The sequence below is a fragment of the Drosophila sulfurigaster genome, chromosome 2L, assembly GCF_023558435.1.
Source record: "Drosophila sulfurigaster albostrigata strain 15112-1811.04 chromosome 2L, ASM2355843v2, whole genome shotgun sequence".
NCBI lineage: Eukaryota > Metazoa > Arthropoda > Insecta > Diptera > Drosophilidae > Drosophila > Drosophila sulfurigaster.
The window spans coordinates 4,506,825-4,533,848 of NC_084881.1; the positions used below are offsets into that span (position 1 = coordinate 4,506,825).

At 36.1% G+C, this 27,024-nt stretch overlaps 6 protein-coding genes across 8 annotated transcripts; all 6 read right to left on the reverse strand.

The window, feature by feature from the left end:
• Positions 1–641: 641 nt before the first annotated feature.
• On the reverse strand, positions 642–17,511 carry LOC133840252 (thrombospondin type-1 domain-containing protein 4). Of its 2 annotated transcripts, XM_062271996.1 has the most exons (11): positions 17,142–17,511; positions 12,921–12,994; positions 12,726–12,795; positions 12,070–12,653; positions 7,958–8,139; positions 7,677–7,840; positions 3,153–3,354; positions 2,919–3,100; positions 1,775–2,776; positions 1,558–1,708; positions 642–1,177 (listed from the first exon to the last, which is right to left on the reverse strand). In XM_062271996.1, the coding sequence occupies exons 2-11, from the start codon at positions 12,944–12,946 to the stop codon at positions 1,032–1,034; spliced, it is 2,709 nt and encodes a 902-aa protein (XP_062127980.1). In that variant the 5' UTR covers positions 12,947–12,994; positions 17,142–17,511; the 3' UTR covers positions 642–1,031. The 2 variants fall into 2 exon arrangements, with proteins under 2 accessions (XP_062127980.1, XP_062127988.1); XM_062272004.1 differs by lacking the exons at positions 7,677–7,840; positions 7,958–8,139; positions 12,070–12,653; ... (1 more) ...; positions 12,921–12,994; positions 17,142–17,511 and adding an exon at positions 4,804–5,245.
• On the reverse strand, positions 8,435–9,373 carry LOC133840356 (uncharacterized). The gene is made up of 2 exons (XM_062272144.1): positions 9,260–9,373; positions 8,435–9,190 (listed from the first exon to the last, which is right to left on the reverse strand). Exons 1-2 carry the CDS (start codon positions 9,308–9,310, stop codon positions 8,510–8,512), a joined length of 732 nt encoding a protein of 243 aa, XP_062128128.1. The 5' UTR covers positions 9,311–9,373; the 3' UTR covers positions 8,435–8,509.
• Positions 17,512–19,328: 1,817 nt separating the features above from the next.
• On the reverse strand, positions 19,329–23,227 carry LOC133845968 (A disintegrin and metalloproteinase with thrombospondin motifs 18-like). 2 transcript variants are annotated; one of them, XM_062280663.1, is made up of 6 exons: positions 23,056–23,227; positions 22,420–22,719; positions 21,982–22,357; positions 20,549–20,750; positions 20,319–20,476; positions 19,329–20,253 (listed from the first exon to the last, which is right to left on the reverse strand). In XM_062280663.1, the coding sequence occupies exons 1-6, from the start codon at positions 23,067–23,069 to the stop codon at positions 19,666–19,668; spliced, it is 1,638 nt and encodes a 545-aa protein (XP_062136647.1). In that variant the 5' UTR covers positions 23,070–23,227; the 3' UTR covers positions 19,329–19,665. The 2 variants fall into 2 exon arrangements, with proteins under 2 accessions (XP_062136647.1, XP_062136656.1); XM_062280672.1 differs by having other exon boundaries at positions 19,331–20,253; positions 21,982–22,354.
• Positions 23,228–23,302: 75 nt separating this feature from the next.
• On the reverse strand, positions 23,303–24,621 carry LOC133845981 (uncharacterized). The gene is made up of 5 exons (XM_062280683.1): positions 24,390–24,621; positions 24,113–24,330; positions 23,884–24,051; positions 23,484–23,822; positions 23,303–23,426 (listed from the first exon to the last, which is right to left on the reverse strand). Exons 1-5 carry the CDS (start codon positions 24,475–24,477, stop codon positions 23,361–23,363), a joined length of 879 nt encoding a protein of 292 aa, XP_062136667.1. The 5' UTR covers positions 24,478–24,621; the 3' UTR covers positions 23,303–23,360.
• Positions 24,622–24,665: 44 nt separating this feature from the next.
• LOC133845992 (U6 snRNA-associated Sm-like protein LSm4) lies at positions 24,666–25,532 on the reverse strand. The gene is made up of 4 exons (XM_062280693.1): positions 25,398–25,532; positions 25,299–25,340; positions 25,117–25,215; positions 24,666–25,064 (listed from the first exon to the last, which is right to left on the reverse strand). The coding sequence occupies exons 1-4, from the start codon at positions 25,398–25,400 to the stop codon at positions 24,747–24,749; spliced, it is 462 nt and encodes a 153-aa protein (XP_062136677.1). The 5' UTR covers positions 25,401–25,532; the 3' UTR covers positions 24,666–24,746.
• A 98-nt stretch (positions 25,533–25,630) lies between these two features.
• LOC133835306 (NAD-dependent protein deacetylase Sirt6) lies at positions 25,631–27,004 on the reverse strand. The gene is made up of 5 exons (XM_062265308.1): positions 26,857–27,004; positions 26,661–26,788; positions 26,187–26,609; positions 26,000–26,123; positions 25,631–25,940 (listed from the first exon to the last, which is right to left on the reverse strand). Exons 1-5 carry the CDS (start codon positions 26,920–26,922, stop codon positions 25,740–25,742), a joined length of 942 nt encoding a protein of 313 aa, XP_062121292.1. The 5' UTR covers positions 26,923–27,004; the 3' UTR covers positions 25,631–25,739.
• Positions 27,005–27,024: the final 20 nt, after the last annotated feature.

Here is a 27,024-nt window from a genome sequence, read left to right on the forward strand (position 1 = left end):
ATAACTTGTTCGATTTGTGGAAGTACTTCTTCGATCAGTTGGTTCGCAGCCACAAGACTGTTTGCGTCGGCCAGAAAAAGTTCTCTCTCTTTCACAAATGTCTATGTCAACTTTTGGTGGAACGTGTTGATGTATTTTCTCTACACACCGTTGACAAAGAAAACAAAATGTCATTAATATTACAAGAATGCAACCACAAATCAGTAAAACCATCGGAAGTTTCCACCAGATATCATCATGAACGAAATTGTTGACAGCCTCCGATTCAGAACCTTTAATAGATGCGTAGCATTCTTCCGGTGTGATAAGCTTCGCTCCCCAAGATCTGAGTGATTTCTTTGAGTGCTGTTTAATGATTCTTTTTGGAAACTGCTCCCTACATTGTGTGCAAACTTTATTAAACCATATGGTGCACCGCTTACTCTTAGGATTGTAGTTGCACAAATGTTTCATCTTCACTCAGTTGAATAGTCAACCAAAATCTTTACACTTTTTTACCTCAATGAACCATTTGATGGGAATATGTATTTTATTTATTTAAAGTTACTGCAATACCTTGACATGAAAGTATCTGATATAGAGACTTAACTTAAATCCCATACTCGTCTTTCTATTTTAAAAATAAGTCAGTAGTTAAATATTTATTATAAAGTTATGCGAAAATTGTATATCTTTAATTGTGGCACTTCAAACAACATCAGGTTCAACATTTATCATATGTGAGATATTTTTAGTACATTTGTTTTTATTTTTTATATTAAGGTTTTTTGTTTTACGTATTTTTTACCACTTAAATAATATTATTAATATGTAAATGCGTTCGTATGTTAAATTGGAATCCACACTGAGAATTTGCAGCTAGGTAAAAGTTGATACTTAATATATGGATATACATATGAATGTATTTACGAGTAGTTATGAACCTTTAGGGATAAATGTAAGATTTTGCTTCAAGATCACTTTCGTTTCATTTTTGTGTGCGTGAAATAAAGCTACACTTTGTTAAACAGAGCTCTATAATCGAATACGATTTAATGGAGTTTTGTGCAGGAAATACAGCAATTCTCGCGATAATAATCATAGCTGCATAGCTTCGCCTGTACAGCCCATTTACAGTTAGGAAAATGATCCGAGCATTCCGTGGCTTCATCGTTTTGGATTAGTTCGTTAGTTAGATCTGCGAAAAAATGTCATAATTAGATAAAGTTGTATGCAGATAAATAATGCACTAATGCACTTTAAATAATAATTTTTTTTTTATCGAATTCTTGTTTTAAATAGTTGCTCTTATTAATAGGCGAACTTAAGAATGAACACTTAAAAATATATAGGTATTTTCGAAGTTATAAGTATATTGAAACTTTTTGCAAACTATTGTATTTGCAAATGAATATGTTCATAGTTAAATTACAACGAAAATGATGTATTAAACGGCAACTTTTAATCAACTGTTGCAAGTCAGCATTGGGAAAACCCTGGCTCCTTTCAGTTTATTAACTCAAGGTTTGGTTTACTTACATATATATGAATGTAAAAAATAAATGTTTTATTTATTACCTTCGCACTTCTGCGTATTACAATTACGATAGATGTGTTCTCTTAGCGCATATCTGCACTTATTAGATTCTCGCAGAGCATTCAGCTTTTCGTCGTACTCAAGACACTTGACACTACGCCGTTGAGTGCCTCCGTCACAGGATCTGGTGCACTACGAAACATAAATAATTTCACAATGAATGAATGAATGGTTCAATGAACTCACAGTATGACTTACCTCTGACCACTCCGAATAATGCCAACGAGGCGCACAATAGGCAACTTCGTCATGTGAGCACTTCTCCATTACTTGGGGCTTTAAATCTGCCTTACATTCCTCATCATCGGTGATAAGTTGATTCTTAATACAGAGCACCGGCCGACTACGGGTTAAGTTGAAGCAATCTCCGCTACATGGTGACCACGGGCCCATGAACCAGTCTCCTACATCACATGCAGTTTGAGTACAGGGTCGCCTATTCTCCGGTATGTCTCGGGGATCGCAACGCTCGGCCTTAGTTTTGGGTCGGTCACAGAAAATGGTGCGATACTGTATGCCAGGTCCACACGAAGTAGAACAATACTGATTCCACTCGGACATTAACCAAACTGCATCACCCAATTTCTTTTGAGTCCTGCTTCGAGCGACATGTGTGCCATTTATGGAATCGGAATGAGAATGCATGCGATATCGACCGGAATTGCGACGTCGACCTTTAGGGCACTCGCACTGCTTCTCACTGGGCGGCTGTTCCTCCATGCAAGCTGCTTTGTCCACATGAATCACGATGCCAGATGCCAGCTCTTGTACACAATTCAAATCTCGACGGCGCACTGACTCGCCGTGCTGGCAACGGCACTCGCCCCAGTCATCCATACGCCAATAGGCGGGACATGGCTGAGTGTTGCAGTGCAGCAAATTCTCATTGAGGACAGGTTTTTCTGAGTGGCTGCAACGACGCTGCGACCAATAACGCACAGGATTCTCGCGGACACAACGCACAATTGGGGTTTGGGTACCGCCGCCACAGGATTTCGTGCATGAACTAAAGCCAACCACTTTCCAGTTGAATTTTCGCCTGCGTCGTTGGCTACTTGACGAGCTGCCATCCTCATTTCCACCACCTGATTTCAAGAAGCCATCACTGCTTTCCAGTGACATTTCGTTCTCCTCAGAGTCTGATACAATTGGGAGCAAGTACTCATACTTAATGCCCGGATTCATTAAATTACTATATACCTGTGTAGAACATTGGCATATGTACATAAGTGAATTGAAATTGTTTTTATTTACATACTAGAAGATTTTGTTCTCCAGATTCAATCTAACATATTTATCCAATATATGACTATATACTGAAAAATAAAAATGAGTTTCTTACCAAAAGTTCTATAGCGTCTTTGATAGGTCCCGTGCAAGTGATCCATTCTGTTACACCCTCTCCATTTTGAACGCCATCGATACGGTGATAGTCGAAAGTAGCGCCAACAGCCTCATAGGAGCCGCTCTCAGATATTTCATTCTCTCCATTGAATATGCTCTTCTGTTCGCTTGTGCGCAAGACTATAGACATATTGTAAGATTCAGATTATTTTCCAGATATGTTAAGACTTACCAAGTAAATTGGCACTATTTTTAAGTTCAGTAATCGAAATATTTGAGGCTCCAGCAGGAATTGTGGACACATGCACATAGGCGTCCTCCGGCAGTGGATCGCGTGTAAATATCCCAGTTACGGGTCGGCAAAGCAAGCCACCGCAGCTAACTGAACCACTATTCGCATACAAGCCTTTTATGGAGCCATTTGCCAGTACGGCCTGAAAAGAACATCGTTTAGATTAGTCAATTCGTTGAGATAAACAGCTATAGCGCAAGGAGAACCGAATGTTTGCAAAAAGCCAATCCGCAATTAAGTAAATGAAATGGTTATATGTAGAAGAGTATTAAAACTTTGTGCCAAGAGGAAACGTTTATAACAGACAAAAGGAAGCATGTCCGACTCCAGTCGGAAGTATTTACATATATTTATTGTTGATCGGCGTCAACGCCTATGTCGATATCGACAAGACCATTTGTCTGTCTGTATAAATGAATATAGAGAGACTATAATATAGAGCTAAAATGTTTTATGACATCACGTATTATTATTTAAAATAGTTTTATTTAGTTTTTTCACTCTCATCTTCTCCCAAGCAAATAAATAAAACCGATAGCAAGCAATATTTTAAAATTAGTGACTCGATTTTGGTACAAGCAATAAATTCTATAGTTTATATATATTCTACATATTTGGTTGCGATCAAAGTTAAACGAATAAGTAATTCAAAAAAGGAATCGTTTTATAAAATCCGAATAGAGGGACGAATTAACCGAACCAAAATATATCATTCATTAACGTGAGTGTTTCTTGAAAATCTCAACACAATGGAATTATAAGTATTTTTAATTTAATTTTAATAGTAATATTATATTTAAATATTTGTTGCACTAGGTGATTTCATAAAACTGTCATTGTGTCGTGTAGTCATAGGTCATAACGACTTTAAAATCAACAATAAATTTAAACGTCGGACTGACGCACATTCCAGATCCGTCATTATAGCAAGTAAGAAAGCTACAGTCGAGTGTGCTCGACTGTAAGATACCCGCTACCCTTTTTTAATAAAATAACTATATTGCTGTATTAATTTTAAAATATACCCAATTAATATACCACACAAATACTAAAAATATGTCAAAGTTTATTTTAGGTATATTGATACAGTGCTATGTTCAAATTATACCATAGAATGCAAAATATACCAGATTGTCAGTCAAAGAAACTAAGAACCCATTGCAGTACATAGGTGTTTTCTCCATTTAAAAGTTGTTCTTTAATATCTTCGACATTTTTTTCTGATCGCAGCCCACAGGAAATGTAAAGACTATAGATAGAAAAAATTATATCTCTATCTCTTATAGTCTCTGAGATCTAGGTGTTCAGACGGACAAACGGACATGACTATATCGTTTTGGTAGCGGGTATTAAAAACTACACTCTATGATTTAGATAATGGGTTCTCAGTGTGCACGGTTGCCATATTTGGTACATTTCAACCAAAAATGGTACATTTTAATTTGCTGGTACATAATTTATTTCAGGTGGTACACAATTTTGTTGCATGCATGTACTATTGTGCATAAGTGATGACAAATTGCAAAGAATTCTTATACGATATGATTGTAAATCGCAACCATCTCCAACGATAATAACAACATAAACTCACCACACACGTCAACGCCAGGTGCCAGAACCAAGAGCAAGGCATTTCGAATATATTCTTCGAACGTATTCGGGATGATTTGTAATACTTAAACCGTTTGATCTAACAAATCTTTTTTGTTTATTGCTTGCTCTACCTTAATGTTTTATTAAGATATTATCGTACTGAAAATATACACATATGTATATGTAAACAAAGAGCAGATGCTATCGCAATCTAAAAATTAAACTCTAAATCACACCCGAGTAAATTTCTAAATATGAAGTACGAGAAACAAGCTTTGATAATGTTCCATTTGAACTTGAATTATACTCGACTCTAAGTGTCAGATGCTTCCGGGATAAGTGCAAATTGCCAATATGCCAGCCAAGTCTTATAGTGAAGCGTTAAACTCATAAATAGCCGATCGCTGAGTGCTGCGCGACTATCATCGGTCTATACAACACCATTACGAATGGAGAGATAATTCTCATTTAATGGCATTGAGGCAACGGCAGCATTTGACGCACTTTTCATATTTACGATGGCTACATTTCACTTGGTTGTTGCTCTTTCGTTGTTGGTTGTTTACGACGTGACCAGCGCAAGATTAAAGTGCTTTACTATACCCTCTATGGTAAACACAAGGGGTATATTTATTTTCTACTATTGAAATTTTATGATCAATACACTTTAGAACCATTTAGAATTGTTTTTTCGTTGCATACTTTACAGCTAGCTGAATAAAATTTCGAAAGAGCATCTAAAAGTCGCACACATACTCGTAGGATTTTAGTCAACGTATTGTATTCCTTTTAACGAACTTGTAATTATATTTGTCATGGCCTCGATAGTCCTGTGAGTGATCAAGGTGATCCACCTTAAATGCACATTTATAAGGACCATGATGAAATATTCTATTAAGATTAGCATAAAGTGAGCTCGCAAAATTAGTTTTGATTGTCTTTAGAACGAGCAGCAAAACGTTGAAGTAGTAATCTGATCCTAACTAGCTTTTGACGAGGAAGAGATTTTCCGATTACGACTGAATCACTTAATTATGTGGCAAACACATTACAAAACCTCTCATAAATTCGAGTTTATTTAAGTGACAGATGAATGTGTTAATAGGCTATTTAACACTGGCAGAAATTGAGTCATAAATTAAATGCTGATAAGCTTCTTATACATTTAAGATTATAAACCCAAACCTATTTCTTTTATCAGCACTATAGATATTGAAAAAAATGTATGTTTGGACTACTTAAGAATGAATATTCGCAGTGTTAGATGGCATGAACTGGGGCTAAAGACATTGACACACAAGTGGAGCAGTTTCATTAAAATAGCCATAAAACTAAAAGCTTATATTATAAAAATAATCGAGAGATTAAGAACATGGCATTACAATGACTAACTATACGATTCCATCTGTTTACATATAATATTTTATATTTGGTATTCCGACATGATGCAGCTTTCTTATGCAGAGAATAAAGAATACAGATTCAGAGAATGACGTAGCTATTCATATCAATAAATAAAAAAAGAAAAACAAAAAAAATTCCTACATTACGCTCTGAATGTCGCAAATGGATTTAATTAAAGACATTCCAAGATCTTTGTATACATACATACATATATAATAATTAAAATTAGGCCTAATGTATTATGATTTTGTAGGCTCAAGTGAAATTCTCAAGTGTTTCACAATGCCTACAAAGTTGCAAATTCAAAGACAAAAAAAAATGAAGAAAATCTCGAATGACTATTTGAAATTAGGACAGTCTTTGACATTTATAAGTAAAGTTTTCACATTAGTTATCCCTTAGAACTTGATTTATATCGTTTTTGGAATATTAGACCGCCAAGCACGTTCACACACTTTGCAATACTATATTATATTTATCAAATCAATAATTAAACAAACACGATTACACCATTTAAAAGAACAATAACAGTTGAATAGAGCTACTACTACTACTAGCATGTAGCGATCGAACACAATTTATTCCAAACCCATCTCGATCCATTCAAAATATTTGAACTAGTTTGATCTTCGATTGGTGTGCGACGACGTGTGCGATTCTACCAAGTGATAGAGATAGGCGTGTGTTGCGTGCTTCGATTCGCGTTGCTTACTAAATATTCGGCAAAGCGATCCATTTATTTCTAAAGAGTTTTCATAACTCAGAGTGCGTGTGTGCGGGTGTTTGACTGTGCGGTAGTGCGAGTGTGTGTGCGTACACAATCGGCACTCTTGTTGTGCCCGATGCCTAGAAGAGTATGGACAGTTTAGTATCGAGTATTCGACTCAGTCAGTGTGTATTAGGTGATACACATACAATCACACTTCTGTACACATATGTACATACCTACACCGCAGCTCTTCAATTTTGTTTTTGTCTTTGCACTGAAAATGGCGTTGACTAGCCAAAAAGGTCGATGCACACAATGTGATTGACTCGGAAATACCCTGAGACATTTCTCATCTGCATACTACTGTATGCATTAGTTATTCAGTAATCAATCAGATATACCCATCTGCACTCGTGGTACAGGGTGTAAAAGGCTTAATGAAGAACAGCACTATTGAAGACACATAGATATATTCTGTAATTGAGATTGCTTTTTGATTTCTGCGACTGAGACACTGCGAATAACTAATGACTATCTTGTATTCATTTGCATTTACATGCTATGCGAAAAATAATAAAAATGCTGAATACTAATGGAACGAGTATACAATTGGGTCTACTTGTTAATTAATGGACCTATTCGTAGCACAATACTTGTGCGGTTCACATTGACTGCCAGTTAGTTACTACTATATATCTTCAGATTATAGAAGTAGCAGGGGTTCTCGTAATTGTTCGTTTTATTTTATTAACATTCACCTTGCAAATGCCGTCGACACACATAGCACGGCTCGCGTAAGTGGACTTGGATCGATAATACTCCGCCGGACGTAGACAAGGTGTTCCATCAATAACGGTATCGTTGAGAGTGGCAAAGTATTTCATGCCTAGCGGCTTGCAGTTCAGTTCACACTCGGCATCGTCTGATCAAGAGAAATTATGGAAACAAATCACAAGTAATATCGTTAAATCTTACATCGTATACGATTCCAATATCAAAACATACATAGTGAGTCTCGTATTAAGAGAACATATTCTACCTTTTATATACGGCTCCCAGCTGTATTGTTGACCCTGGAAATCAACTTTATCGTAAGCAGCACACTGATATGCACGTATATCATCCGATTCGAGTGGGCATGGCACATCATTGCACAACTGATAGCGCTTCGATAGTCCAACACAGCTGTCACTCGGATATGTTTTGCTAGTTGCAGAGCTTCTGTAAAAAAAAATAATCACAAAGCATTGAATACAAAACTGTTTTAAAGAATATAATAATATGGAATAATAAATTTTCCACTTTGCAATAATTAAAAACATATTAAATCATTATTGATAATTTACATTTTTTAATAGACCAACATCTTGTCTGGCTCGATTTGTTCGACAAATTTAACACAAATTCTAAATAAACAAGTTTCGTATCTCTGATCTTGTTTGCGAATCTCTGCTAACTAATAATGAAAAACCCCCCGAAATAAATCAGTTTCTCATAAACTTCTGTTCTTTTTGTGTTTTAAATGTTTTGTTTATTACAATTATTGAAGCGAATAATCGTTGATGTTGATTATGATACGAAAAAGAGAGATTTAATTAGTTTCAGTAAATTTCTTTTGCAAGAATTCAGTCAATGGAGGATTTCCGGGATTTGTGATCTCATAGAGAGCCTTCTGCTTATCTTCAATGGACACTTCATCGGGAATGGCGGCTTCGGCTTGGGCCTTCAGAGCCTTGATTTCGCTACCGAACTGAACCTCAGGATCGGCAAGGACCTTGGTGAAGAACTCAACAGCACTCTTCAGATCGTGGTTAATCTTTGGTAGAGAGTCCTTTTTCAGGAAGCTGACAAATTCGGGACTGAAAGTCTTTTCGATGTTCAAGAAACCATTTTTCTTAGCCTCGAAATCGGTCAGTTGAAGGAAACCCTCAAGTTCAGCAACGGCCTTGTCAGCGTCAGCCTTGTGCTCATCACCCTTCAGGTTCTTGTAAAAGCTGATGGCAGCGTTAATATCATCAGTGAGTTGAGCATTCTGCAATTTGGATTGAACAAAGGTGCCAAACTCAGGAGAGAATTGCTGGGGAACTTCCTGAATCAGCTTTTGTTTTTCATCGAAGTTCTCGGTCTTCAAGGCAGATTCATAGATTCCGATCAGTTTCTGAAGATCTTCCTTATGGGAACCATCGTCAGCGGCAACGAATTTCTCGTACTTCTGTAGCTGGTCGCGAATATGGTTATTTAGTCCTTCCACTGGTTCCTCGGAAAGTACACACTTTAAAAGAAGTAATCCTACATTGAGATTCTGTTCGCAGAATTAATGGTCATCTAATAGTCGACCTACCTGCACAACAAGTGCCAGCGATAGAAGGCAAATTTGAAACAATTTTGACATTGTGGAATAAAACTGAATGCACAACAACCCGAACGCGTTGATCGCCGGAAACTCACAGTATTTTAAAACTCAGGTCTCGTATTTATAGCAAAATCTGTTCTCAGCGTTGGGGGTTTTTGGTTGTTGTGGTCGATCATCAACACAAGCGTACAAAGTCTGGCATTGTTCAGATTCGCCTTGTTGAGATTTCTCTTTAACTCAAAACAAGTCCAAAAAGTAGTGTGAGACAAGTATGACAAGTAAGACTCATAAAGTCGATATAGCTTGACTATGAAATACCCTATTCTCCCTTTGCAGAGATATTGAATTCAATAATAATTATCAATTCAACTTTTCGGATGAAGTATCGATATTAGTACAGTATTAAAAAGACATACATTAATTGTTAATCTAAATGAAATAGTCGGCGTAATAGAAGACTCTTTATAATGATGCATGCATAGATAAAAATAGATTGTTTACCTGTGCAGAATACCCGGTGTTCAATATGAAAAATCATAATCAACAATATGTATTTGGGTTTTGTTGAATTATTCAGTTATTCCTTCATTAAGGGTGATGTTGCGGAACGAGAACCGTCCGTCTGGGACTTAATTTCTTCTAACGGCAAAAATATACAATTTCTTTTACTTCATATGATACTGGTTTCTGTGCCATGATATTTCTATCTATTTTATGAGCCAATACAGACGAACTAACGTTCGCAAACATAGTAGATTAGTTAAATCAATAATTATCTATTTCAGACTATGATAAAAAAACACCAAATTGATTTTTTATGTACATTTGACGGAAAAATACAAACAATCTACATGCAGATGATCAGTCAGCAAGATAATCAAATACCCTGTAGAAGACAACAACTCGAGAAAAAGTGCTAGTGATTAGAATATTTGTATTTTAAATAATCACAGACAACACATTTTCAGGCAGATAATAATATGTGGGTCTGGAGAAATTTGATACATATTGTTTAAAGAATTGAGTAATATGTCAACTATGAGAGTATGTCGCAGTTTTCAAGACCCTGTCGTAAATATATTCGAAATGTTGACAAAATAATTAGCATGATTTACTCTTCAGGTAAAAAGTACACTAGCCGTTTAACGAAGAGATCGTAAAACGAACAACTATGTTGAAGAATGCCGACTATTTAATACGCTTTCAAATAAGAATATGAGTTCAATTATCAATTATGCTTATATACGTTTAATACTCCCAGACATATGGATGGATTATGGATATTGAGAAAAAAAACTAGGCTTTTGAAACCCATATAGAATACAGACCACGAATATATGGCCATATATAATGGGAACAAAAATAAAAACTTCGTGACAACATTTGAATTCCCTAATTATTGCGAAGTGTACAAGAAAAACCCAAGCTCAAGGCAAAAACCAGTTTGCGATGATGACTAAAAATCAACAGTTGCAGACTCTACCCATGATACAATATACACATATATCTATATGCATATACATATACAACAAGATTATAGTGTATCCCAAAAAGAATGAAAACATCAATAGAGTTTCACATCATATAATCCCTCTACTAAATGTAAGCTTAACAAAAAAGTTTATCAATAAAAGTACTTACAGAATAATACATCACTTGTTTACAAAACATGTTCTTATATGAACATTTTCCTTACAAGAGTCAATTTTATTATTGTTGTGGGGGATTTAATGGATATTTTACGTTCACAATGTCACGCAGATCATGATAACACAGTCGTAGTCGGCGTGATCTGGCTCTTAAATTGTTTGTGAGTAGTCGATTTACAATACTATATGTGATGTTATACTTAGTAGAGGTCAGTTTGTTTATAAGCATTAATAATGACGTCGTTAAATTAGAATTGCTAATTGAATGGTGAAAAAGAACAAATGAGTTGGTATCACCGATTCGAAGGTTACACAACGTTGGTACTGCTTCTGTTCATATGCATATATATCATAACCGAAATGAGCATTTCTGTGACGTCGAATACGACATTCGCACACATTTAAAGTGAAAAAAAACACATATGCCTAACCATTATTTTACCTTTGTACCTGCAGGAATGTATGTAACAGCCAGAAGGAGTCATCTCTGACCCCATTAAGCTTGATGAGCGGCAACAGACGAGACGATATAGACATGTCTATCTGTCTGTTCGTATGAAAAACTGGATCTCAGGAACTATAGGAGATAGACCTATAATTTTCGAGAACACTTGTTATATTTACACGCAGATCAAGTTTATGTCGACAAAAATCAAATAGCAAGCTTAATTTTGAAGAAAGAAACGCGATGACACTTATAATAAAAACTACAATATGATTCCTTGTTGCGATCTCATAAAATTTGAGAAATAATCTCATATGATAGAAAACGCTTACTGCTACTGCTACTGGGGTCTCAGCTGCTTTGCCTGACAATATGGTATATCTAGTGTTTTATGGTATATTTTGAATGTAGTACAATATCAATATACCAAATATATCCTTCGGTATATTTTAGTATATGGTTATAGAAAATAATTTTATTGAAAAAATGTAGCGGAAATCTCAAAGTCGAGCACACTCGATTGTAGCATTCTTATTGGTTTTTGTTTTGACTAAAGATTATATTGCTCTTGACTACAATGGTACCATGGCTCATTATGGATAATTGATCGATTTTCAAAATAATCACAATAAATTAAAGCAGTGTACTTTACCACCCTAAGTAGAAATATAATATGTTTGTTGAATATTCATGTATGAACATACCGGTCAATGCATTTTCGTATTTGGTGCATCACACCACCTCCACAACTCCGCGAACACTCGCTCCATGGACTCCAACTTGCCCATCTTGGATAAGGCCGTAACTTGGGCCTTGACTTCTTAGTTGTTGCTGTTGTTGTTGTCGTTGTCGCACTAGTGCTAGTCGTGGATGGACTCCCAGATGGAGTCGGTATCGGCTCAGTTGCCTGAGGTGTAGCTAATGTTGGTATCGAAGTCGATGTCGACGTCGACGTTGTTGTCGATGTCGTTGAAGTTGTGGTTGCCGACGTTGTCGAGATGTCTGTTGGATTAGATGACGTAGTGTTACTGACGTGTTCCTGACGCGCATTGCTCAGGTTACGAAGTAGAATCGTATGCGATGGTACCGTTGGCTCCAATCCACCGTTGGCTTTCATCGAGGTGGTTTCGTTCTCCACATATACCTCATTTATACTGGAATTTTGTTTTCCCAATGGTTGTTTATTTATGCGCCATAAATTTGCTGGCTCTATAGATGATTTCCACTTTGTGAATTTTTTCCGATCCGACTTATGTTTATTATGTGTGTTTAGCCATTCTTCATGTTTCTATAATGTGCAAAATAAAGAGCCCAATTTATTCCTCAGAACAAAATATTCATATAGAATAAGTATTTATACCCTTATGCGTTCTAGAGTTGATGAATCCGCTACTATTAATTGGGCTAAGGCTGCAACAATGAGGCAAGTGCTGCGAAATATAAATTTTATATAGCTCTTCATATGCAATTAGGATAGAATACTTCGAGAAATTCCAACAACAATTATTAGAAGAAGTTTTCTTTACACATTTTTAATTTTTTTGCTGAAACTTACGTAAATATATAAACAAAATTTGCCATTGTATTGCATTCATCGAGCGTGAACTACATATGTAAATTGTTTGAAATCTGAAAGAAAAAATAAAAAACCAAAAACACCTCAATTAGCACTAAAATATAGAAATTGGTTTTCACACCTAAATCTTTAGATACAGCAGAAGCAGTGACCGGGCTTTATGAGTTTATTAACCCAATCTATCATGAAGATAAGCATGAATATTAAGAGTTTCCTCCCCTCATAATTGAGAGCTTTCACTCCGTTCGATATTGTAATGATTGACCATTTGTGTGTAATCTAAACGGTAGCTATGGGAATTATTTAAGCTATTAATTAGTAGTTCACAGTAGATGGATTTTCTGTTAAAGTGCAATTAAAATAATGTATCGAAATACATTCAAGTATCATCGACTTTTTTAGAGCTTCACAAACTATACCCTAGTATTATTTGAAAAGTGCAATAAATTATTAATCATTTGTAGACGCTAAAATTCTAAATTAAACTGCGATATCTATAAAAGATTATTCTTACATGTGCATTCTTCTTATTAACTACATATTTAGAGTGTATAGTTTATTTTACGGATGCTTTTACGCATAGCTGAGCCTAGCAAAAAATAAAAATGGAAAAGAGCAAAATAATAATGAGAAAGACCGCATTGAAACATGTGATCATTAATCTGTTCGTAATTTGCGTTGACTGCGACAGAGTTTGACACGCCCATCCCTCATCTATAATGAGCTCAGCTCGACTCAGTTTAGCTCAACTCATCGCAGTTCAGTTAATTTCAGTTCGGCTCAGACGAACGAACCGATACGAAACTTTACGAAACATTTACATTGGCACATTGTCTACTATGTATGTGCTGTGTTCCCAACGGCCTGCCAACGATTTGAACAGTCGGGTGCGACCGAATTAACTGCGTAGATTGACTTTTTGTGATAGCATCTGAAATTTTCGGGATGAAAAGAGAATATTATCGCATGCTCATCGGAAGTCGTTAGAACGAATAGACTGGGGCCTATGTTTCAACACAAACAACACACATACTACTATATATGCGAATACAGTGAAACTTCCCATAGCGAACACCTCTATTATGCGGACACCCCAGTCAAGTGTACTCTTATTCTGTTACACTCACTTTTTTATTATTGCATATTGAGCTCAATTGGGGAGTCCGCTGCTGTCGGTGAAACCACACTTTTCCGTCCTAAAGAGATTTCACTGTATATTAATCTCAACATATTTATTAGGTTTATTATTTTGTGATTCAAAATAAAAAGAACGCAATATATCCTTCTACCTCATGATCTGAAATTTATTATCATGCATCCTTTCGTTAATTCGCAAAAGTTCGGAGAGTGAGAAATTAGAGATTGATATTCGAAGTAAATATATAAAATGACCAGTTGTTGTACATATGTATGTATGAATGTTTACTGCACATATAAAATACATATTGTAGTTTCAGCAAATCGCCCGTGACCATGCTACAAAAAATTGAAACAAACGCGATAGCGAAATCGACAGCACAAGCATTTGTTGGTATCGTTAAATAATTTGGACATTTTTGAGTAATCGTGTTTGTGTGCATGTGTATGGTGTGTAGTTCACATGAGAAGGGTGTGTTCACAGAGAACTTCACCCAGTTCTGATATACTCATATACTGGCTAAATAGATTCGTCTGAAATGCTATAGTCATAGTACTATTGACCTTCATGGTGACTAATTCCCAAAGTGAATGTTTCAAAATTTGGCATTTGCTACTTATACCCCAGTTTGTCCATAATAGGAATTCTTGGCATTTTCGTATTGTTACGTGAGAATCTTTTTTTTTTAGGTGGGTTAAGGTTGGAAACGTAGAAATTGAACAGCCACCGATCAACTAGAACCATCTTGCGTGTTTTGCTATATAGAGCAGAACAAATAACCTTTGTGGTCTCGCACACTAGTCGAAGATCACCCAATTTGGCTTTGGCATAATGGATGCCACCTTTTTGACACCCTAGCACAGAAACAATGATTAGGATGACGAGTTGAGTAGGCATTTTTAATGCAATTACTTTACCAGGACTTTGACCGGAACCATATATCGCAAATCGAGACTTTTTAAAAGTTGCAACAAAGCTCCAATACCGTCTATGAAATGTTGCTACAATCAAAGTATCCGCATTTTGAAACTCAGTCGGAGTTAAGAACAACTTAATTTGATAGTTATGCATGCATACATATTAATTGATTTATGTTTGCCAAGAAAGTTACTCAAAACATTGACAGCTGTATGAATGCGCAAATGTGTATGCATCATAGTTTACTGGTGTGTGTGTGTTTACTCGTATCTTGCTCGGATGCTTAATGAGATGCAGAGAGTGCATCAGCGTTAAGTAACATTAATGAACCCGCGCACTTCTCAAATATGTGTCAATCGGCCCATTCCCATTTCAATTCCATTCATTTGTCAATAGACTCAATGCGCGACGGACACACTGACGGAGGAACAGACAGAGAGAAAAACGCACAAATACACACATATTTGAAATTCATATTTTAATGTTTACAAACATACGCGTACAGTGGCACTTGAAGTTGTGAACAGTCTCTTACAAATTTAAATACTGTGAGAAGTGCCAACTTAACTAGACACATACGTATACGCAAGCGTGTATGTGTAAACATACATTTGTAAATACTTCAATGAAAGCGACAAATGAATAGATCGGATATACTTAAAGTGAATCCATACGGAAACCGAGACACTTGAATATAATTCGCATGAAAAGAACAAATGCCGCATTCTCGAATTCGTACTGCATTTGAAGTTCTTAAGTCTCTTCCATATATGTTACATACATACATATGTATCCTACGATTATTTATGGTTATATTTGTATCTCTTTAAGCATGTGCGCCCAGCTCGTATGAGTTCCCGCTCAACTCTGCGAATAATTTGTGAATGACCCAAATATAAAACATTGCTTTTTTAATCGATCTCCGGCAAACATTTAAATTAACAATAGACAAACAAATAAAATGCAAAACAGCCGGCTATCGTTCCTCAACATTCCGCATATCATTTCGAAACATTATAATTTATTGTTGTAAATACTGTAATGAATCGAATAACGGAAGCATATGAACCAGATTCGCTGCATTGAAAACGATTTACGTTTTAGTTGTGAATTCATTCGAGTTTGAGAAAGTCAAATATGAATGTAAAATCGCCAACAGTAAAAGCGCTTAGGGAAGATGATGAACAGGAAAATATTCTACAAGAATACAACACAAACTTAAACCATTTGTACTCTTTGATAGTCACATTACTATAAACTATACCAGTAATAACATTTTGTGACATCATGCCCCCTCGACGTCAGATTAATGGGTATGGTCGAATGCTACCTACAAAACTTAATGTCTTCATTCGAAGCCATCCACAATGATCTGGGTGCCATTGTCTTCGCGAAGACAATAAACTTGTAAGATTGATTGATGCACTTGAAAATTATGGCAGGAGGCCGAGGCAGAGGCAGAGGCAGTAATGTCATTGGGCCATAAGTGCATTTTGTAATTGTGACGTTGCGATGAAATGCTTACAGCTATCAAATTCAATATATTTCAATCTTTTTCTCTGTTTTTTTTTCTCATATTTCTTATGATGCAGCTTAGCACTGTTGCACTTTCAATTCATTATACTTGCCCCTGCCACAAACACAATCATACACGAACACGAAAAGTTGCAGAGGCACACTTCGATTGTATGCAAAAGGGGTTTACTTTAAATTCACTTTCATTATGGATTTATTGTTGTAATTCCGAGTGTAAGCTTCTTAATTTGGGTGCTTTTTTACCTTTTGAATATATCCAAGTTTTAGTATTCAGTTTAATCATCACTACTCTAAATGGTATAACTTTTTAATATCAGATAACCTATATAAGCAGAGTATTTTAGTAATTATAAATTATAGAATCTATTATAAATTTTTTATTACAATTTCACAAAGCCTATTTCAAATAATTTAACAATTACCCTCAAAAGTATTTACATAATTCTTGACTTGTTGTTAAGTTGTTAACATAATTTTTCATTTAAATCATAACAAAAATGTATTTTAGAATGTAAATATTTATTTTTTAACAAAATAAATCTAATAACTCGATTTTATATTTTTGTTTTTTTTTTACGAACGGAATCATAAGCTATAATGATGCTTACCCACAAATAGCGATGAAGAATTTGGTTTTTAATTGATCAAATTTCTCACTAAATATTCACTAAATCATAGTTAAACATCAATGTCGTTGTGCCTAGCGACGTTGATGAATCTCATAGCTAATACAACCAATATGTAGACTTAATGTAATCAACTAAAAACAATCACACAATAATTAATCATATCAAAAATAAAATGATTAGTTCGCTATAATCGGTACAGATTAAAGAAATCGATGGTGCCGGGAGATATAAGGGAGGACAAGATAGCGCTTAGACAAATATTTTTGTTTTAAACCGCCTCCAAAAAAAGTGTTAAATACGACTTTGTTCCCGTTATATTTTCGTTTCAATTAAAGCCGCCGTCATCATCGCGTGGTACGCAAATCCAAACTAAAATCGCTGGGAAATCGTTTTGGGAATTGAAGCGCGATGAAGACAGCCTCAGTTGCTGCCTCTGCCACAGGCACAGTGACTGCGCAGTCGCCGCCGACGCAGACGCCAGCATTGGGCAGCTACTGCCTGGCGACACAGAACTGTAAAAGCGGGGGAGGTGGGCGGTGGCTGCGTCCATGTCGGTCTCGGTGACGATGGCTTCGCAGTAGTCGCTAGGCTGGCGACGGCGCGCGCCCAAAAAGTTTGGATGATGCGTGCTTACATTGCGAACGCACAACAGTCATGGAAGTGTGAGGGCGAGAGTGTGTGCATGTGTGTGAGTTGCGAGTACGCGTATTAGTGTGAGTGCTAGAGCGGAGAGGGAATCAAATAGTACAACGAAACGGTTGTTGTTACGCACTAACAAAATCACAACCACACACAGATCAAATATATACATATATATAAATATATATATTCGTAATCCTACATATGCTTACTACTCGTATGTAAATCAAATATACACATTGGTTTATCACAAGCGGAAATGTTGGCTAAACACTATTGTGCGCAACAGAGTCACAAACAGGTGCACTCACATTTACATACATACAAACTATGTGAATACATTCACAAAGTTTACTATAGAATTACACGCACTTTGAATTTCTTTGGTAGTCACATTAAATATTTGTTATGCTAATCGCTCGAGGTTCTGTCACAACGGTAATGTCAACTACAGCTTCCAAAAAAGGCAATCTCTAAAAGAAGAGCAAGAAAAAGCTGAAATTCCATTGCAAATTATACTAAAACTTCCACTAATGTATAAATATATATTTTTTGAAAAATTACTTTGCAAATTATTTAAAGCTCTTTAATCTTTCTATCGCAGCTCTTTAATCTAGATATTAGTGGTATTTATTTTCATTTAGAGCGATTAACAACACTCCACAATATACTAATATAAATTATTGTTTAGAAAAATAGGTTTTGTGATACTTTAAAACTCATTATTTTAGCAACATTTTGTGTTTACAAGAGTATAACCCGAAAGATACGAAGATATTAGGTTATGTTTATATTTGGAATTCAAAATGTTGTAAGCTACTGGCATATTCACAGTAAGATTGAACTCATCTTTTTATTCGCAAATTCATTTTAGGGTTAGAGAGCACACAATTTGGTATGACTCACTGCAATAGCTAGAGTGTTGGAAGTTGCCATCAACAGATGGCATAATTTTGTTCAACAAATATGAAAGAATGTCAATCATAAAAAATAGTTTATTTTATTTGACAATTTAATGGTTTCTAAATTCGACAATCTTAATGTCAAGTGAACAAATTCCGCAATATCGTCCAAGAGAGGCTCAACCGGAAAATAAAACAATTTAATCATTTCCATTTTGCCAACATTCAAATGCTAAAACTGGAGCACTCCTCAAGAACGTTTCTGTCAATGCGAATACTAGAAATCGATGAAATGCTTAAATTAAGTTGACGTAATAAATACAACCAGTTCAACAATTATCTATTCGCATAGGTAATATTTTCATTTCTATGTTATCTCTTTATTATAACCACATACATACTATATTATGAGATGATCACACGCTGTGTATGTAAAATAATTAAACAATTGTATAACACTTTTCTTATTAAAAGCGCACTCTAAGTATGCAGAGTACGGCAAATCAACCCACATAAGCTAATAAGAAAAAGTTGTAGAAAAGCAATAAAAAAGAAAGAAAGAAAAAATTGGATCGTAACTTGATAGTTTAACCGAACTCTAGACAAAAGAGCGAGAAGCATAAATTGAATATTTTCATTTGATTTCATCATTAATTAAAAGTGTTCTTTAATTGATTTGATATTCTTTATTGCGGACAATTGAAAATTAAAAGAACCACACATACATACCATAGACGCACAACTTTTCTTGGATTGGTTTGTGGATAGTGGGTCATTAATTGCGGAACGAAGTCATAGATTTTAAATGGATAATCGTCTTTATTGACCCTTTTCCTGACATCAGTGTAATATATTAAAGTCAATTCATTCAATGTTCGGAAGCCGAAGATGTGCTTAAAGTTTATTACATCAAGGATTGAATCAAACCGAAGATATTACCACTACAATGTCGCACATGATCACTATGCTTTAGTGCCGAGGCTTAACGTCTTAGAAAGAATAATTGGACACCGACAGGGTTCAGATAAATCACCCCGGGCAGGGCAAAGTTTATCGGGCACGAGTATGACATTGCCCTTTATCTGCTCCTGCATGCATTCAAAGCGACGAGTGCGTCGGCCAATTGAGACACCGTTGGGACATTGACAGTCACTGAAGTTGCTTGGCCGCCAAAATGCAGGACAGAGACCACGGTTGCAGTTGTAGATGTCGTTACTGAAAGTGGGTTTTTCGATGACGGCACATCGACTTGGCGAATAATATCGCGATGAGGATTCACGCGCATTAATGCAACGAAAAATGGGCGTCTGTGTACCAGGGCCACAAGATCGATTACATTCACCGAATCCCAACAATTTCCAGTTAAATCGTTTGCGCTTGCGCTCCCTAACGCGTTGCCCATAACCAGCGTCCGAATCGTTGATGGGCTTTCCCCATTCATCCCAGACCGCTTGGAATTCCTCTTCCTCGATTACAGGTGCAGACGATATTGGCAGCGTATAATTATACTGCACATCATTTACAGAAGTCGTTGTGTCTGCAACAAAATACTTGACAAATCGAGGTTTTTTATTGATTAAAAATATACTTTGCAGAATAGTGAAGCCTAAATTACCATTACGATGACAGCCTTGGCAAGAGGTCCCTTTGAAGTGATCAGACCATTTTGTCGATCAAACTGATACGTTTCGTTATTGAGAGTAAACAATCCACCATCAGACATCTTGGATTGATCCGCATTTAATAAAATGACTTCATCAGGACTCCTTAAAGCTGAAACGTAAACGTGACACTTAAATTGATTGCGATATTATATTACACAAATATATTATCGATTCAGCTCACCCAAAGAATTGTTGCTTTGCTTTTTCTCTTCTCTAATTGATAAATTCATTGCCCCAATTGGTATGGTGACGATATGATTATAATTTTTCTTTAGATTACGTTGCTTAAATATCTGAGATATGCGTGTGCACAATACGGAGCCACATTTAAGTTGACTATCTCGCGTTGTCGTAGGACGAATCAAGCCACTACTATGGACAGCCTAAAATAAAGAGATGTCAAATAATAGCCAAATCTCTTTTCTGATCCGATTTTCTTGTACCCAAGACACTGGCTGACGAACCGAATATTTCACAACTAATAATCTGCTTCACCTAAGTGCTTCTTGAAGCTTGACATAGTTTTTGTATATTTGAGAGTTTAATGAGAGCATAAGACATAAAAACAATGCAAAGGCTTTGTATCTGGGCTAATTACATATGTATGTAAGTATTTGTAATTATCAAGCGATAATGGGGTCATGTCAACAGAAAGCCAGCCCATGCAACGTACTTCCATTATCTATACTCTTTCTTTTTACTTGTCGCACATACCTCCCCAGCCCGCTACTGTGTGGTGGAAGCTTTTCACTGGTCGACGCATACGAAAAGTAATTAAATTATAAATTGGAGAGGCCCGAAAGCCAAATGAATATGGAAATCATTGGCAAATGATATTAATTAAGATTTATTACATTTTGGCAGCATTCCAAAAAAATACCAGTTGCATGTGTGTGGTCCACTTCCGCCAACCCACCAACCCACCAACCCGATCCTCCAATGCATTACACACCGCCAATATTAAAGGCACAAGACAGAGACGACAACGATTTGAGGTTTGAGGTACAAATGCCAATGTGACAACGAATACGAATGCGAATAGGAATATAAAAACGTGTGCCAAGTACTTGGACAATTTGCATGCCATGCTGAAAATTGGCTTTGGCCAATTTAACTTGGCCATAAACAGAAAGCAAAGACAGCCATCAGCATTGAGCTTTGTGCATTGAATTTCTGTTGCCGTTGCCGTTATTATTTCTGATGCCCTTGGCGAAAGCCTTTATTACTCATCTAATGCAAGTGTGGACATTTTTGGCTATGGATTATAGCTTCATAATAACAAGGCTTGATCCATCGATATGCGTTTAAAGTTGGATTGAAGGATAGCTCCTACTATGCCAGCTAATCTGATACTTTTATACCTTTATCGAAATAACGAAATTAATATCCTTAAAACGTCTAAGAAGGCGCAACGCTTTTAATACTGGCACATGGGGCTAAAATACTTCAGCCTACGTATAAGACCCAATACAAATCAATAGACAATACTGCTCTGCACCAGTTGATTAATCCGCAAAAGTTTAAGTTTAAAAGTTTAATTAAAAGATAATTATCGATGCGCAATTGAGAAGCATTTCGAAAAGTGGAATAGAACTTTATTATCATCTCACTTACCCGACAAATTCCCTCAACACAAACTGCCTGGCGCCTGTAGAACTGCGTGTAGTAGACAGCAGGTCGATTGCACGGCGTTCCATCGGTGACAGATTGGTTCATACTAATGAATAAATCAGAACTGACCTGACGGCAGAACAGCATACATTCATCATGTTCTTTCTCGTACCCAACCCAATTGTAGAATGCTTCACGATATGGCACAGAGTTAAATCGTTCGCATTGCTCATCACGCAGTCGTTGTTTTCCTATCTTACAGCGCTCTTCCTTGCATTGTCGATACCGTTTGAGAACGCCAGAGCAGCCCAATGTGCCATTATTGCCTGGATAAAATCTCCTTTCCACAGTTTCCTCTTGAGTCGAATTCTTGGAGCTGCTAATAAATGAAAGTTAACCAATTTGGAAAATACATTGGCTTGTTTATTGGACAATTCGTACCGCTCCAAGCACTTCCGCTTTTTGATTTGAACACATGTTGTAGAGCATTTGCTCCACTTCTCCCAGCGGTCCCAAGAGTAATAAGTGCCGACTCTATCAAAAGTATTCTGATTGCGCTGACCTTTTTGCTTGCTAACTTCACTTTCATCCGCATAGTCTACATAATCATCGTCACTGTCCTCCCCAGCATCAGTCTTAACCAATATGTTTGTGGTGTTGCCGTTGTTCGATGAAGCCGTTTCCGTGGAACTGCATGTTTGTATAACCAAATAAAACGCCACTGATACGCACAAAATAATTCTAAAACCGGAAAAAAATATCCAATATTCCACTGATCTGATATGAACCAAACTAATAGAAATTAGTGAGGAAATAATTAACAACATGGTAGCTTCTGTACACTATTGTTATACTTTTGAATGCTTGAACATAATTGAAAATATCTTTGTTTATTCATGAAATTGATCAATATAGTTAGATTACTAAATAGGTGTTGTCGCTTTTATTATGCTAAAAATACACGTTTAACAGAATGATTTAATCTAATGACCATGGGTTCAATATGTAATAATTTAAATTCTTCGATTATCAGTTCATACAATGTAACATATTGCCTTTAAAGGTTTGCTCACTGACCTTATCAACTGCATTCTGTTCTCGATTTTTCAAAATTATTGATATTTAGAACTGCTGCCGTGGTGCGCTGTCCGCTTATGCCATTGAAAAAGCCGAAACGCAACTAATCCAATCAAAAAAAAAACAAATATAAACGCCCTATGAAAATGATAGAATAAACATTTCATCTCGAAAGGCGGAAATGAGTAATGCTGTGTTCTGGGCGAAGCCAGATTGTATTCAATAAGCAATAAGACAACGTTTTTCGTATGTTATTCAACAAATACTATTTTTAGTTATATAGTTATCTTTATTTTACAGTTTCATTAGTGTTCATCTAGTTTTCCGCGATTCAGCATTGGTTCCTTAATATTATAATGCTTGACGTACTTCTGTAATGTGATACTGAAATTAGCTAAATATATTTAATATTAACAAGTAACTCATACCTTGCAAAGCTCATCATTTAGGCCACAAATGGCTTGACTTGAATCCTGAGTTGAGCTCTCTTTTGGCATCGAATTGACTGTCACGTAAGGCAATCCATCATTGCCATTCTCAATTGAAATCATATTTTCTTTGACCAGAATTGAAATGATTAGAGAATTCTGCACGCTATCCATAAAATTGTGCGGATTACAAATGAGCTTAAAATATGGTATTGGTTTGTTGTTTCCACTACTATAGATGTGCTTAACTTGTTTCATAACTTGTCTCACAGCCGCTGACCCTTCGCCTTTGGACTTTCGTTCAAGTTTATCGCTTTCATCAGGACGTTTTTCTTCGATCTATAAGATGCATAATTATTTGATTTGGAAAAAACAACTAACAAATGTGCTGGATATATACATTTTTCGTGCTTTTGCGTGCGACTCGTTGCTTGGGAACAGCTTCCTTGGGCTTAGCATCAATAAAGGACAGCATTGATGCGCTTGTAAAGAGCGGTCTTCCAAATTGGCAAGCGAGGGTGCACAGTGCATCCCAATTTTCTACGTTGTCTTTGAAAACGAGATTATTCTTCATTAGGTGTTAGACTCAATTACTCTTTCAGTATTAATAACCCAAAATTTTTACTCACAACTGCAGTACAAAACATTCGGTCCGTAAAATTCGTATTATATTGAATGGCCTTGCCGACAACTTCATGATTGCGTCTGAGTAGCTCAGTATCGAGCACTAGTTCCCTAGAATTTGTTCTGCGTTCCTCGTATCCTTGGACTATATCGTTTGCTTTACTCATAATATCATGAAGCGCAGTTATTGATTCGCCAAATGTGCATGTCTCGATCTGATTCTCTTTTAAAAATAAACGCCATTAGTCGGGCTTTGAGGTTTGCAAGAGTGTCACCACTTACCTATCTGAATATTTTGATCAATTAATTCTTGGAGTTCTATAATGCGCTCGTTCTCATCAGTATTGCTATCCGATTGAATTGTATCCATCTTTTTTAAATATTTAATATTATATTTGTGAATGTAAAATTTTAAAGCATCAATGTCGAATGCTGTTGAAATAGCGCAATCTTATCGATATGTCAATCGAATTGCGAAAGCAATCGATGAATTGTACATTTCAAACATTAATTTCTGAAATATCGAAATGAAAATCCACCCAATTGAATCTTTGAATGTATGTTTTCTTGAATCATTTATTTTAAAGGATGAGGTCGAAATTTTACATTAATAGTACATGGTTACATAGAATAGTTAGATTACTTCCTAAGTTTATTTCCCTGTGCCGGCCGATTTCCTTGACCCGAATTTCCCGCACGCATTCCACCGTTTCCCAATCCGCCACCATTCGGTCCACTTCGAATACTAAAGTTATTGCGGTTCCCACTCCGGGCACCTCGTTGATTTTGATTCTGGGACGAATTGCCGCCGCGATTCTTATTAAGTTCTGCGCGATTTCGCGATTTTGCTTGAGCATCTTCTTTCACCATGTCGATTACTTCATCAGGTATACGCAAATACTTTATTGTGCTGCCCCGTATGTAGCATTCTGGCATCCTCCAAAACCGATCGCCGTCCTGAAATCATACAAAATATTACTCCAGTTCACCTTTGCGAGATTGAACTAACCTTTGAAGTGCAAATTACATCTCGCAAATTTATATTCATCCAGGAGTCACAACTGACTAAATGACCATTGTAAGTTTCTCCGTTCTTTAACTCCACCAGCTATGGGACGAAGCCGAATAAAATACAAAACAAATTTAATATGCTCACGTTGCTCGACACTGTTGCAATGCATGAAAACTTACCATCGGGTGACTCTGCGCTGTTTTTAAAAGTGATAATGGCAACTGCAAAGGGAAAGCTTCATAATTGATTATATTCAATATAATTTATAATTGACTTACCATTATATTTCTTTTATGTTATTATTGAAACATGCAAGAAACATGCACTAGGGATGAGAGATTAGGGCTGGGATATCGGATTGTGAAATATCGATAATTCATCGCAACTATACTTTTTCGATAATATCGAATGTATTATGTATTTTTTTTTTTGTGTTTTATGTTACCACCCGACCCATGGGCAGGGGGAATTAGTGTATTATGTATTAACCACAATTTAAATGATTTCGAATTTTGTTAATAAAATCAAGATTCTTACATTTCTTTATTCGCTTATTTTTGGTTTTTTTATATTTTTATCATCTGTTAAAAACTTAGTGATACCTTTTTGTTTTTTTGCTGTCATTTTTTTTTTTGATACATCTTGAACTGCTTATCCAATTCTTTAACATTTTCCTGGGGAAGAGTCCATTCCGAAATATTTGACTTTTTCGTGGGATCTACTTCTACGGAGTATTCTGGAATTTCAATACCTAGACGTTTGCAAACTTTAGTCAATATCTCGTCAATGTAACTCGAAATAACAAGAGTTGCTTTCTTGTCCTGTAATGAGTATAGCATCAGTTCTGTAATTAAACTCAATTATTCGTTATTGACTTTACATGTTTCGTTGGTTGAAGGTTGCAAATAACCAGCTTGCCGCCTTGCTTGAGATTCTTAAGAGGTAAATTACCACTTGGCACAATTTGAAGAGTAGTTCCCAGAGTAATGTTTAAGTCTGACAAACTAATTTTTCAAAGATGAAAAGATAAAATATGCAACAATTTGAGGATATTATATATTTCTTACGTGGAATGCATGAAGGCCATTTCTAAATCACGCTCGGGCAGGTCGTCTTCCCAATCTAAAACAGTATCGTGCAAAACGCCTCCGCGACAACTGCGGCTATTACCAAAACTATTCGATTTGCAGGGAATTCCCGATGGCTTTTGGCCTACCGTCTCCACAGCCGTCGATCGAACGAACTGTCGACGACATTTTTGACACTGGTCGATGAACATATTGCCATGCAACTCAGCCAAATGCTTTCTATCTAGTCCAGATTTTAGATGCAGACCATCAATGTTTTGTGAAATTATATATTGAATATAACCATGCTCAACTAACGACCGCAGAGCCATGTGAGACTTGGTGGGCTTGGCATCGTCAAATGATGTGTTAAATGTCGGTTTCTCACCTTTTTTCTCGAGTGTCCAGACGCCATTTGGGCCTCTGAAATTGTGTTAAAAATAGAAAATGAAAATTTATTTAATGTCAGCTTACCGAAAATCGGGAATACCGGCGGATGTGCTTAAACCTGCACCTGTGTGTATTACAACATGCTTCGACTCTTTAATTAAATTGGCCAACTCCTTACACTTTTGGTGAACAACTTCTTCGGTGTCAAAATTCTAGACAATATGAATAAAAATATGGGTAAATATTTATTAAAATATCGTAAGTAAAATTATTAACACACTTCTGCAATGCCAAGTATTCCTTTATTCTCATATTCAGACAGGCCTTCTGCATAATTGCAACTCATTTTTTAATATTAAAAGTGTAGGCTAAAACTTTGTTTACATATTTAATTGTTTACATTTGAGCAGTAGCTAACTATCGAAACTGTATCCAAAACATACATGTA

Coding starts and splice junctions, on each gene's coding strand:
- LOC133845968 (XM_062280663.1), bottom strand. Junction 20,751..21,981: donor GTGTTGAGGGAATTTGTCGG/GTAAGTGAGATG, acceptor TCTTTATTTTAG/GCTGTCCATAGTAGTGGCTT. Junction 20,477..20,548: donor GCAAAGCAACAATTCTTTGG/GTGAGCTGAATC, acceptor TTTACGTTTCAG/CTTTAAGGAGTCCTGATGAA.
- LOC133845992 (XM_062280693.1), bottom strand. Junction 25,216..25,298: donor CAGCGCAGAGTCACCCGATG/GTAAGTTTTCAT, acceptor TTCGTCCCATAG/CTGGTGGAGTTAAAGAACGG. Junction 25,065..25,116: donor ATGTAATTTGCACTTCAAAG/GTTAGTTCAATC, acceptor GTATGATTTCAG/GACGGCGATCGGTTTTGGAG.
- LOC133840252 (XM_062271996.1), bottom strand. CDS start 12,946: ATGGCAAATTTTGTTTATATATTTAC. Junction 12,796..12,920: donor AATTTTGTTTATATATTTAC/GTAAGTTTCAGC, acceptor TATATTTCGCAG/CACTTGCCTCATTGTTGCAG. Junction 2,777..2,918: donor AAGACGCTATAGAACTTTTG/GTAAGAAACTCA, acceptor TGTTCTACACAG/GTATATAGTAATTTAATGAA.
- LOC133835306 (XM_062265308.1), bottom strand. CDS start 26,922: ATGAGTTGCAATTATGCAGAAGGCCTGTCTGAATATGAGAATAAAGGA. Junction 26,789..26,856: donor GAATACTTGGCATTGCAGAA/GTGTGTTAATAA, acceptor CATATTGTCTAG/AATTTTGACACCGAAGAAGT. Junction 26,124..26,186: donor ATGGCCTTCATGCATTCCAC/GTAAGAAATATA, acceptor TTGAAAAATTAG/TTTGTCAGACTTAAACATTA.
- LOC133845981 (XM_062280683.1), bottom strand. CDS start 24,477: ATGGATACAATTCAATCGGATAGCAATACTGATGAGAACGAGCGCATT. Junction 24,331..24,389: donor TGATCAAAATATTCAGATAG/GTAAGTGGTGAC, acceptor TATTTTTAAAAG/AGAATCAGATCGAGACATGC. Junction 24,052..24,112: donor GAATGTTTTGTACTGCAGTT/GTGAGTAAAAAT, acceptor CACCTAATGAAG/AATAATCTCGTTTTCAAAGA.
- LOC133840356 (XM_062272144.1), bottom strand. CDS start 9,310: ATGTCAAAATTGTTTCAAATTTGCCTTCTATCGCTGGCACTTGTTGTG. Junction 9,191..9,259: donor CGCTGGCACTTGTTGTGCAG/GTAGGTCGACTA, acceptor CTTCTTTTAAAG/TGTGTACTTTCCGAGGAACC.